We start from the raw sequence: 12547 nt of genomic DNA, 5'->3' as shown, positions 1-12547 counted from the left end.
TTTACCAAGAAGCTATTGTAAGGGAAATCCTTGCAGCCTGTTTCTGTTCCCCCAATCTCTGAGCTTGGTCCTGATGCATTACTGGGGCCCATGACAGCGGATGAGTTCTGGAACTCCCTGGGCAAGAAGAAGATTGGAATGAAGGCTCTTTTACTTGACCTGGTATAACCATTTTTCTCATCTCCTCGCTTTTTGGATACCGTGAATCTTCGAGTGAGCTGTGGAGGGTTTCTTTTTATCAAATCTTTGTAAAATGAACCTGATCTGTAACATTGTGAGAGGGTTCTTTATTTTTTTCTGGGGCAATGGACTTGACAAAGTCTTTCTTTTGTAACGTTCCAAGCATTTCAAAATAATATTCTGTGTTCATAAGATGTGTAGAGATTGTTTGTTTAAAGGGCAATGTCTTATCTTTACACAAAACCCATTTTAATGGAGGCCAATAAACTTAACTTTGGTATCAAACCCACTTTACCGACTCAACATTTTCGCAGTCAATTATGAGAAACGATTGGGATCAGACTACCCAGTTGACATACAACTACCTGGAAATCAATAGAAGGGACTGCATAGATATTTGCTATCACCGGGCATACCACCTAATCATGTTTGGTTATAACTTGGGAGTAGCGCACCTCCACTCCACCACACTAGATTCTGTTACAATAGGGGATTTTTTAAGAGATGAACTGGCACTTTTTTTCTGTGCGGAAGATGTTTGATTGTGATATTTAATTTGGTTTGACAAAATGGCACATCTCTTAAAATTGTGTGTGAGAGATCCGCTATTCTCTCAATGACCGATGGAAAGGGAAAGATTTTCACCAATATCAATGTCATTTTCTTATTGTAGCGTTTCTTAGCTTTAGCTGAACAACTTTAAAGTTCAGCGTGCTTTTGAATCTGTAGTTGTGCATAGAGAATAGGAAATACTCATATCTATGAATAAAATGCTATTTTGTCAGCCAGTACTTGTGCTGAGGCTTGAGGCTAATTGGATGGCTGATGAAGTAATATATCAAGTTATTATGCTCCTCCGTCTGTTTTACTTGCCATAAATGCTGACTTACTTTGCTGCTCAAGTATCTTTAAGTTTATATATTCAATTCCAACTGGATTCCTCTGACAAATTTTAACTCTAGATTGTTTGTTTCAAGTAAGTTTTGCGATATTCTTGGATCTCATCCAAAAATCTTCCAAGTCCTCTTGGTGTTCGCATTTGTTTTGTACTCCTCTTCAGATTCTAGATTAAAAATCAGATTTGAGGATTGTTAAATCATCAAATAATACATTTTGTGACGTATCTGCAGTTACCGATTTGTTTTCCAAAGTTGTGTTGTAACCAGATTTCTTCAGTTAATAAAATAGACCGGAATAACGATAGTTTTATCCAATTTTAATTATTTTGTATTTGTAAAACAGGCACGAATCCATCCGCAACAAAGTGCCTCCAGCATGTCCAAAGAGAACTGCTCGACATTGGTCAAGTGCATCAATGGACAATGAGGTTAGCCAATAATATTTGAATATTGTCTATTCTTTTATCTGATCCTGAGGACAACCAACAAAGACAAAGAAAATGACAGAGAAAATCAAAGGAAGCAAACTAGGGGAAAGAACTCTGCAAAGAGAAAACAAGAAGAAAGTAATGACGAAATTAGCAGCTGTAGTAGTGAAAGTGATGATGGCTATGAAGACAAAGTTAACGAAGAGATGAACAGAAAACAGAGGAAGGCTGCATCATCAGCGAAGAAAATCGTTGCGTCCATTCAAAGTCGGAAGCAGCAGAGGACGAGAGCAAGATAAGACCATCTCATAGACAAATCTGTTGTACAATTTATTAATTTTTATATTAAAATTTTACTATTTTTGTAGTGTTTTAGTAATTAAATAAATAATTAAATAGGGATATATTGATAAAGATTTAAAAAAAAATCTTAAATATAAAATTTAAAAGATATATTTGAGATGGAGGAAATATCAAAATCAGCCTAAATATACATGAGACGGAGGGATCACGTTTTAATATATATTAGTAAAAAAATGCATGCATGTTGTATGTGTTATTATTATTTTTAATTTGATCAAATAATATTAAACCATTAATATGAAATTATTTCCAATTTACAAGAATAGTTTAATTTAAAAGAGAAGTTTTTTTAAATTTTTTTTATAAGTAAAATATGAAGTAATTTGAGGAGGTGTTAGTAGGAATGATAATTATAAAATTAAATATTGAGTAAGTTTCTTGTGAGACAGTCTCACGAATCTTTATCTGTGAGATTGGTCAACCTTACAGATATTCACAATAAAAAATAATATTATTTTCGTAAAAAGTAATATTTTTTCATTGATGAGCCAAATTAGATATCTGTCTCACAAAATACGATTCATGAGACCGTCTAACACAAGTTTTTGTCCTAAATATTTTGGGGTCCTTTGATTTAGTTACTCTAAATAATATAGTATGTATATATATACATAATGTATGTATGTGCAACAATTTACAAAATGTAAATAAAATTAATTTATATATTTCAGGTATAAGTCGTCTAGAACATATGAAATAAATCTAAAACGCCAATAATAAACATCCAGCCGGCCTTAAACTCTAGACGGGCCGAGCGTCGTCCACAAAGCAGTCTAATAAGTTGGTCGGACTTTTTGTTATAAGTCTTCCCTTTGCTGCGGTGAAATAAGGGTGAAGTTAAAAATTGATGTTTCAGTAGATGCTATTCAGTCGTTTCTGGGCGTTGATGGTTAATTTATTAGGTTTACGGGATGTTCTATGGAGGTGAGCAGCCAAATTCAAAGAATTGTTTTTTCATCCTGGACGGACTGGAATTAGTTTCATATATTTCATTTTTAAATGGAGGAGGTGAGAAATAAAGTTTTACCGTTCAAATTTATATCACTTGATTTTTTTTCCTCAGCAATTTGATTGTTTCTCCTTGCATGAAAAATGAATTAATTGTGTGTTTTACATTAAATTTGTGGGAACAAAATCGCTTGCACAAATTCCTACTTTTTTCGATGTATTTTAAAACAAGCTGTTATTTCAGTGTATGAAGACTTAGGATCATTGGCGGCTCTAAAAACTCAATAGTGAGGTGTGGAAATTTGATCAGGTTCCTTGTCATGGTTTATCGGCGAAGGATTTGCAGTTTCTTGTTCGCAGATTTTATATTATCTTTTAGTTTTAGATTGTGATATGACTATGAGCCTGCAATCAAGCATCATAAATTTCTTTCTGATTTTAGGTTCGAGTTTTCTACTTCAATTGAATGAAAGAGGCAATTTTTCTTGTATTAAGGCATAGAGAAGGTGGACTGGAGCAATAGTTCCTTAACTCCTTATTCGATTGTTACTTCACTTGTAGTTCTTTGGGAACGAGTTTTGCATCATTCACCTGCTTTTACCTTTTGTATTTCTTTAAACTATATGTATGAACTTGGTTACCAAAACTATTCTTGCCCCAGCCAAGGTTCCAAGTTACCATATTTCTATGCACATTGACTGCGGAAAATGATTTGTTGCTGCAAACTGTATAAAGAAATATCATGAATGTTCAAATTTCATGAATGTGCAGATCATTATTAGATGGGTTTTTATTCAATCAGTTTATAGCCATTGGTCGATATTCTAACTCGGCCATTCTTCTGGAGAGATCATCTTAATTTTGTATGGAAGAAACTTTATTTAACGCCGACAAAGTGTCGGATGGTGTAGGCTCTGACAATGCACCGGAAATCAGTGATGAGAAAACAGCATTTGGTTGTAAAAATGGCATCCTCGAAGGCGATCCTTCTCATGGGGCCAATGAATTTGTTACTCCGGCCATTGGTATGGAATTTGATTCTTATGACGATGCATACAACTATTACAATTGTTATGCCAGGGAGGCTGGCTTTAGTGTCAGAGTGAAAAACTCATGGTTTAAAAGAAATAGCAGAGAGAAATATGGTGCAGTGCTTTGTTGCAGCAGCCAGGGATTTAAAAGAGCTAAAGATGTGAACCGTCTAAGGAAGGAAACAAGAACGGGTTGTCCTGCTATGATGCGGATGAGGTTAGTGGATTCTAAAAGATGGCGGATACTTGAAGTTACTCTTGAGCACAATCATTTATTAGGAGCAAAAGGCTACAAGTGCAGCAAAAAGATGGGTAGTGAATCAAAGAAAAATCTATTGTCAAAAAGTGATTTAGAAGTGCAGCCTGTCAAGTTGTACCAGGCTGTTGTGATTGATGCAGGAGGTGATGAGACGTCAAATTTCAGTCAAACAGTGGCTAAGGCATCATCCTATCGTCCAAATCAGTTAAACTTAAGAAAAGGTGACGCACAAGCAATGTATAATTACCTCTGCCGATTGCAGTTGACAAATTCGAACTTTTTCTATTTGATGGATCTAAATGATGATGGGCGGGTGAGGAACGTGATATGGGTCGATGCTAAGTCCCGTGCAGCGAGTAGTTATTTTAGTGATGTGATATATTTTGACAATACATGCTTATCAAACAAGTACGAAGTTCCCCTTGTAGCATTTGTTGGCATAAATAATCATGGTCAATCTGTATTACTTGGCTGTGGACTGCTTTCTGGGGAGAATAAGGAGTCGTATACATGGCTATTCAAGGCATGGATTTCTTGTACGTCGGTGAATTCCCCAGAAACCATAATCACTGACCGATGCAAGATTTTGCAGAGTGTCGTCGCTGATGTGTTCCCAAAGTCCCTTCATCGATTCTCTCTGTCCCTCATCATGCAAAAAGTCCCTGAGAAATTGGGAGGGCTGCGCAACTATGATGATATAAAAAAATCATTGCTTAAAGGAGTTTATGAGACTCTAAAACCGTTTGATTTTGAAGCAGCTTGGAGATTTATGATCCAGCAATTCAGAATCATGGATAATGAATGGCTGTGGTCTTTGTATGAAGATCGCGCTCAATGGGCTACTGTTTATCTCAAGGACACATTTTTCATGGGAATGGCTACGGCACGTCCTTGCGAGACCATGACTGCCTTTTTTGATAAATATGTGCATAAGCAAACTCCACTGAAAGAATTTCTCGACAAGTATGAGTTAGCCTTGCAGAAAAAACACAAGGAAGAAGTTCTGGCGGACATGGAGTCGAGAAACTCGAGCCCCAAACTAAAAACTAGATGTTCCTTTGAACTGCAGCTATCCAAAGTATACACCAGAGACATATTTAGAAGATTTCAATTGGAGGTTGAGGAGATGTACTCTTGCTTCGGTACCACACAACTGCATGTTGATGGGCCGATAACGATATTTTTAGTCAAGGAACGCATTATGTCTGAGGGAAATAAAAGAGAAATAAGGGATTATGAAGTTCTATACAATGTAGCATTGTCTGAAATTCGTTGTATCTGCAGCTGCTTCAACTTCTATGGGTACTTGTGTAGGCATGCTTTGTGTGTGCTTAACTTTAACGGGGTAGAAGAAATCCCATCAAAGTACATTTTATCTCGATGGAAGAAGGATTACAAACGCTTGTACATGTCACCTGACCAAATGTCCGGTAGTTCACATATTACCGAGCAGGTGGAACAGTTCACTCAATTATACAGAAGTGCATTGCAAGTCGTGGAGGAGGGAATGATCTCCTTAGACCATTACAAGGCGGCAATGCTTGCACTTGAAGAGTCTCTGGACAGAATTTACAGTGTGGAAGAAAAATGCGGGCAATGACATTTTTTCTAGAACCATTGGCATGTGAAGATTGGTGTGCATGCTCTTGAAGTTTGTCGACTAATCAGAGGACATACATACATTAAAAATTATTTTTCTGGAGGACTCTATAAATGATTCAAATCCTGATTTTAGAGGTTAGATTTAACTGGTTGTAGATGTTGTACACTGAAATTTCACTCATGTCCTGGTCGCTGTAATCTGGTGGCTGTAAATGTTTATCACAGTCTTGGACATCGAATCACGAAAATGATAAGATTCTATATTCCTACTTCATCCAGTATTTAACTCAAATTCTATCATGTTTTAAGTTAAATCTTTCAATTTATTATCTCATATTTTTTTAATCTCTGCGAAACCGTTAATTTGTGTAATGGGGATGTTTTGAAAAATATATTTGATATTTGGAGAGAAAAAAAGGCGGACATCGTGAGCGATTCTCTCCAAAGGAAGTTGTGTCCTTAATTCGAGAACAGCCACGAAAGATATTACATGGTTTGAAAGAGAAGCTCAAATAGCTAACTTTAGTTACCAATTTAAAATCAAGATTGTTGCAACGAATGCTTCAATTCATGCATTGACGATATAGTTCTTGATATCATTACTGAGACAGCAAACGAATAAATTTGTTCCAAAAGACTACTAGTTTTAAAAAACAGCGAACCACTAGATGGCCGAATGACTTCTTTCCCAAAAGTAGACAAGGTCCTAAACAGAAAAAGAAAAACAAAAACAAAAAAAAAAAACATAAAGAGATTCTAATACTAAAATTAGCTTCTTTTTTGCTCTGTGGAATTGGGGTGAGGATGCTGGCTTTGAATTAAATAAGATAATTTAACGAACAAAGAATGTTAACCTTCAGTGACTATCAAATTTTAGACATCTACAATCTACCAAAATAGAATGTGTGAGTTATATTTAGAATTCAGGCTTGACAATTTCCGTAGGGATATCTTTACCCGAAATTCTATATGGACTATCAGAGCACTCATATTGAAACCAATCCTTTGCACAGACTAGTGCCTGAAGTGTGGTGGGTTGTAATGAACTCTGATGACCACCAATCTTTCCATCTCCTGTGTCAAACACTGAATCTGGACGAACAGTTGAAAAGGGAATCGACAAAACATCAGAAGCCATTTTTGCAAGAGTTGGGTACTTTGTTCTATTCACTTTCCACCAACCCAAAACATCAAATCCTTGTACACGGGGAAGGACAGATTCCTCCAGATATTGATCTAATTCCGACTTTAAATGCTGTTGACCACCCATAATATCAGAGATGTATATGTCAAAATCTGGAAAATCATCTCCATTTGACACGAGATTATCTTCTTGAGGTGCCTCTATTTTTAGCAGAGTGTCATTTCCCTCTTCTAAAAAAGTTGGTGCAGGAAGGCACTGCACCACGTATTCGAGATACAGTTCGTGCAACCCCTCATCAACAATCTTGATCCAAGTTTCAGCATCCACACCATATATCCTGGAGAAGTTGAACTTTACAAGCTGCATCTTAAACCGTGGATCCATTACAACAGCGATTGCCAAAACCAGGTAGCAATCCTCCCAATACCTAGAAAATTTTTCCAGCAACCGTTTAGATAAGTGGCATAGAAAGAAATCCGGACTCGCATAATCTTCCATCAGTTTAAGCTGGATTCCACACACTTTATGGAAGAATATATTGCTTGTCGGATAGACAGGTGAGGTTAGAATACTGGCTGCTTCATATAAAACTTCCAAGTATTTGCAGAGAGCTTTCACCTGGAGCCATTCTTCCGTTGACTGGAGTCAACTGGTAATCTGGATCAATGGTATCTAAGCAAGAAAATACTTGCTCTAGCTCAGAGGCGGCCATTAACATGTCATAGGTGGTGTTCCATTTTGTAAGGTCATCAGTTGCCAAGGTCTTGTTACTGGACACTTGAAGCAGTAGTCTCAATTTGTTAAATCTTTCTTCATGAGCTTTTGAAGTTTTTACAAATTTCACAGAGTCACGGACCTTGTTGATGGTCTCCTTTATACAACCAATAGCATCTTTTGCAAGACTACTCAATGTACGAGTATAGCAGCTGTTGATTATTAGCTGACCGTTTAGGATAAGAGAGTTTTTTATTGATATTAGGCGTCTAAGATTTCCCCTGGCATTTTTATTGGCATTGGAATGATCCAGAGTGATAGTCAATAGCTTTCCTTCAGAATTCCAATCAGCCATACAAGAAGCAACCACATTATTAAACACGGTATCAGAATCAGGGAAGGGTATCCTGACAAAATTCAAGATCCGCCTCTGCAACTTCCAATCCTTATCTATAAAGTGCCCGGTAAGAAGTATGTAAACAAGGCTTTGATTAGAAGTCCAGAAGTCTATAGCAAGACTGATATGTCCTGAAATCCCATTAAGAAGGTCCAGAATCTGCTGCTTCTCCCTCAAGTAAGTACGCAAAATTTGCTCTTCTAAATCACTGACACTCATCATATTTAACTCAGGGTGAAGAGCCCGTACAAAATCAACAAATCCAGAATGTTGGCACATGTGAAGTGGGTAGTCATGCCGAATTATCATTTTTACAAATTCACGACTGCACAATTCCTCATTGAGATAAACATTGGCCACTTTACTTCCAGCTTGATAACGTTTTCTTGGTCGATTGGTACCATTAACAGAAATGATACTTCTGGGAGATGGGGTGGAAGGACCTAATTGATCATTGTCCTGATTATTCCGGCTAACAGGGCAGATTCCCAAAGCAATATGTCGTTTCAGGTGGCTTGTGCCTGCTTGCTTTGAGCCTGATATATAAGCAAATGACTTCTTGCACTGGTTACAGAAGGCTCTGACACAGTCAGCATTTACGGTAAAAATTGTGAAGTGGTCCCAAACCATGGACGTCTTTTTCCTGCGTTTATTAAACCTGACATCTGAATCGAGTGAATCAGTTTGTTTAATGGTGATATCCATAGAGCCTTCCAGCTATCCAAGCAAAAAAGAGAGATTATGAGCACATTTTCCTTCTTTAAGTTGAAAAAAACATGTAAACTCCACTACTCTTCCAGCTATCCGAGCAATTGAGATTTTATGAGCACAGTTTCCCTTCTTTAAGTTGAAAATACATGTGAACTCCACGACTTCAAAAGACTTTAAAGAGGGATCCAGCCACCTAACGACAGGAAAACAGGGGAGGCACCAGTTTGAGAACAGTTATATTCGCCATTAAGCAATGTAAAATTCTATAACAGGAGTCTAATGCTCTCCAACCGCCTATCTCGTTTTTGTACTCCGCAAACCAAAATGGGAAAACAGAAAGAGAGAAATCTACAGAAACCAGTGTGCTTCAATTTCTACTTGTGAACTCTATCAAAGTAAGTACACATGTTTAGTCTCAACGACATATATAATCCAGAAAATTGCATAGACACAATAAGATTTACTAGTTGGAAGTAAAATGGAAGCAAATACAACAATTCAACATACACGAGTGAAATAAAAAATTAATAAAATTGACCTCCACTCCATGGCAGTCGCCTATGTTACCGACAATTCTCCTGCACAGTAAAAATTCGTCTGGACAAACACTTTCAAAACATGCTAAACAATGAATTTGTTTGGTGCATTAGTGTATTGTATTTTCTAGTTTCTTCCTCTTGTTTGTTTGTTTTTATACCGATTTCCGAAAAAAAAATAAACGTGTTGTTGCTTGGTAGATGAAAGTGTTATTCACAGAATTAAAAGCGAGCGAAAATTTTGGAGAAATGTTTAAAATAGTTTCAACTTCAATATCCAAAATTGACTAAAAAAAGAGCATTAATAGTAGTGTCATCTTTATTTCTGTAGAACAATTTTCAATCAACTAAAATAATTAATAATACATTTAACTAAATTTTGAGATATTGATGTTCATTAATATTTTATACCCAAGAAAATAAATAAACAAAATAATAATGCCATAAGCATGTTCAAACAACAAAATAAGACTAGTTACAATAAAGATGATTTGTTAACTAAAAATAATAAATTTTATAAATTTCAAAGAAAAGTAAAAATAAAAAATTTAACGATCATATTTATCACTATAGTAACTAAATAATACAATAATTTTTTATTCATGAATTCACGGTTTTATAGAATTAATCTAACATTCTCAAATTCTGGTTGAAGCTAAATTAATTTTAGTTTCGATCATACACGCGAAAAAGATGTGATCTATTTAACATTGGAAAAGATCGTAAGGCATGCCCTCAAGGTGGTCATTATTGTACACTCTTAAGAAGGCTAATATTCCAAATCAACGTGCGATTACAATGAAGGATAATAAATGAAAAAAAAATGTAGACGACAAAACAAACTTAACAAAAATACATCCAAACTCCCCAACCAATCCAAGAACAAACACAACATTCCCAGTAAAAATAAGAAAAATAAAAACAATTATCATTCCACCAACATCACACAATAAATCGACATACGCACCAAAAATCCAAACAAAACTATCACAAAGAAAAACCAGAAAATCACTACCCTGATGTGAAAACTGAAAGCAACAAAACCGAATTAAACGAGAAATACACAATTCAGAAACACTCACCTCAACAACAGGATGAAATTCGAAGCTACGGAAAACGCAGGGTTTAGGGTTTTTCCAATGACGGGAGATTTTTGAAGAGAGGGAGGGAGGGAGAGAGAGCGAGACGATGATGGGCTTCAAGTCTCTCCAAAACCCTAACGGACTTTTTGCTGGGTGGCGGCCTATTGGGCATGTCCATTAAATAGGTATGGTAAATAACCTAATCTGTGACCGTCCATTAAGCCCAAGTCTCTATAACGTGATCTCAACCGTTGAAAGGTTTTTTCCTATTTAATTTTATTTGACCCCGAGAATTTTCCATCTCCATCTAAACTTCCTCAACAAGCGATCAAAAGATACTAATTCCACGTGGGTTCAATATTCTTAACTAATTTAGATAATTATATGAATTTCACTTTATACCATATTTATTTCACTTTCAATTACATTATTTTTACACTAAAGTGTGTTTTTTATATTTAAAAAAATGTTTGAATAAAATATGTCTAAATAACCTAATCTGTGACCGTCCATAAATTTCAAAAAGGGCTATTTTCGTATTAAAAATATGAATTGTCATTCTCATCAATGGTGAGTGAATACATGTTAGATACGGTTTTTTCTGACATTGTTGATCGACTGCCTTAGTATTATGTCATCGAGAAAAGAACCACAAGAAAGAGAAAGAATCGGAACTTTGACTTCTATGATTGAAAAACAGTAATATAGTTCTATTTAGGAAAGCGAAAGTGAGCCAGTGTACCAAGTCCTTGAAATTAGCCATGGTAGGCCTATGCTAAGGGGCGCGCTTGACTAATAAGATAGAAAGGGCTTTTCTTGCTTGTTTAGTAAAGTCTCCAGGAATTCGGAAAGGTACTTTTGGAACACCAATAGGCATGTATTAAAAGAAAAAAGAACTAAATACTCTATTTCACTTTGATATGAAAACGTAACAATAGGGTTTTATCCGCGGAGAGATATGTTTTTAGATCTCGCGGGTTTCACGAGCGTTGGCGGGTTCTGGAGTGCCTGTCAAAGACCCTTATGCCCACGGCCCAATCGTCCCCCAGGAGGAATATTAGTGCTCGGTCTGTGCGGTCGGTAAGCGCCTGCAGCATCATACAATGTTTACTACTATATTATGCGCGAATTAGGCCAGTCTGCAATTCTTGACTATCGGAGGAGTAGCTGCTGATCTACCTCATGGCTGGATAGATAAATGTTTGGATTTTTGCAAAAAATCTGGGCTCACTAGCCCTTACTCTAATAGACCCTTGTAGCCTATTGGCCAAGTACACTCACTCAACCACCTGATCTTATATTCCAATAACGGAGAGCAAGCAAGAAGGGAATATAGGCTGAGTACTAGCACAGCCTACTGCACGTGCAAGCATCAGAACATGCATTCTCGCGATCTACAGAGTCCTTATGGCTTGCTCCTGAAAAAGAAGTTCAAAATCATGTTACAGAACAGACATTCCATTCTTTGCTTTTCCAGCACTGACTGACCTCTCTGGTCGGATGTTAGAGTCGGCTCTACTTCTTAGTCAACTAGTAGTCGCTTCCTAGCCGGAAAAGAAGGACTTGGTCAAAGTCAGAATCCATACACCTTCTAACCCGGAAGCAAACATTTCGACCAGGCACGTATCGAAGGATACGAATAAGCGGAGATGGCCTTCAGTTCGTCCCCCTTCTCAAGTTCCGGAGGGTGGCTCTTCACTTGGTGTGAACTATTATAGGGTATTGGCACTCAAAATGGCACCTACTTTCACTTCGACTTAGTCCTCAGCTCGTGATGCGGAAGCAATTGTGATAATGATACAGGAAGAACGCGGAATTGGGAGATGATCCAATTCGTGAGCACATGGGCAATTGTTGCACCGTGGACATGGGGCCTTATGGGCTTCACTCAACTAAGCCTTTCCCTTTCTCGGGATTAGGTGGTATGGGTAGGATTTTTGAAAAGAAAATTGATCCAAGGATTGTTCATACACCCTTGCTACTTCCTGGTCGGCTATGACAACATCGTCGCCAAGAACCGTGTATTTAGTAAACTTCTCACCTGTTCTGCACACCGCCATATCAATATATGGTGGGTAAGTGCGAAGAGAGGCTATGAGGACAAATAGCCTAGTGGTTGAGAATCTATAACATTTAGAATATCTTCTATATTTATATTAGGTAATTCTATTGATTTAGGGACACCTACCGGAATAAGGTAAACCTCAGTTTGGAGAATATGGCTGATATCATACAAGCCTTGCCCTCCATGCC

At 36.9% G+C, this 12547-nt stretch overlaps 1 protein-coding gene and 1 pseudogene across 7 annotated transcripts; one reads left to right on the top strand and one right to left on the bottom strand.

Annotated features, from left to right (window-relative positions):
• Positions 1-2576: 2576 nt before the first annotated feature.
• On the top strand, positions 2577-5984 carry LOC142556079 (protein FAR1-RELATED SEQUENCE 6-like). Of its 7 annotated transcripts, none has more exons than XM_075667316.1 (3): positions 2577-2794; positions 3063-3110; positions 3590-5984. In XM_075667316.1, exon 3 carries the CDS (start codon positions 3684-3686, stop codon positions 5706-5708), a length of 2025 nt encoding a protein of 674 aa, XP_075523431.1. In that variant the 5' UTR covers positions 2577-2794; positions 3063-3110; positions 3590-3683; the 3' UTR covers positions 5709-5984. The 7 variants fall into 7 exon arrangements, with proteins under 7 accessions (XP_075523431.1, XP_075523429.1, XP_075523427.1 ...); XM_075667314.1 differs by having other exon boundaries at positions 2577-2878; XM_075667312.1 differs by having other exon boundaries at positions 2577-2878; positions 3261-5984.
• A 378-nt stretch (positions 5985-6362) lies between these two features.
• Positions 6363-10437, bottom strand: LOC142556078 (zinc finger BED domain-containing protein DAYSLEEPER-like; annotated as a pseudogene).
• Positions 10438-12547: the final 2110 nt, after the last annotated feature.

Source organism: Primulina tabacum, chromosome 9 (genome assembly GCF_025594145.1).
Source record: "Primulina tabacum isolate GXHZ01 chromosome 9, ASM2559414v2, whole genome shotgun sequence".
In the NCBI taxonomy this organism is placed as follows: Eukaryota; Viridiplantae; Streptophyta; class Magnoliopsida; order Lamiales; family Gesneriaceae; genus Primulina; species Primulina tabacum.
Note: the sequence above shows the minus strand (reverse complement) of the source record. Positions and strands in the feature narration are given on the sequence as shown.

Bases quoted from the DNA above. Each gene is read 5' to 3' on its own strand.
- LOC142556079 (XM_075667315.1), top strand. From the start codon at position 3,684: ATGGAAGAAACTTTATTTAACGCCGACAAAGTGTCGGATGGTGTAGGC.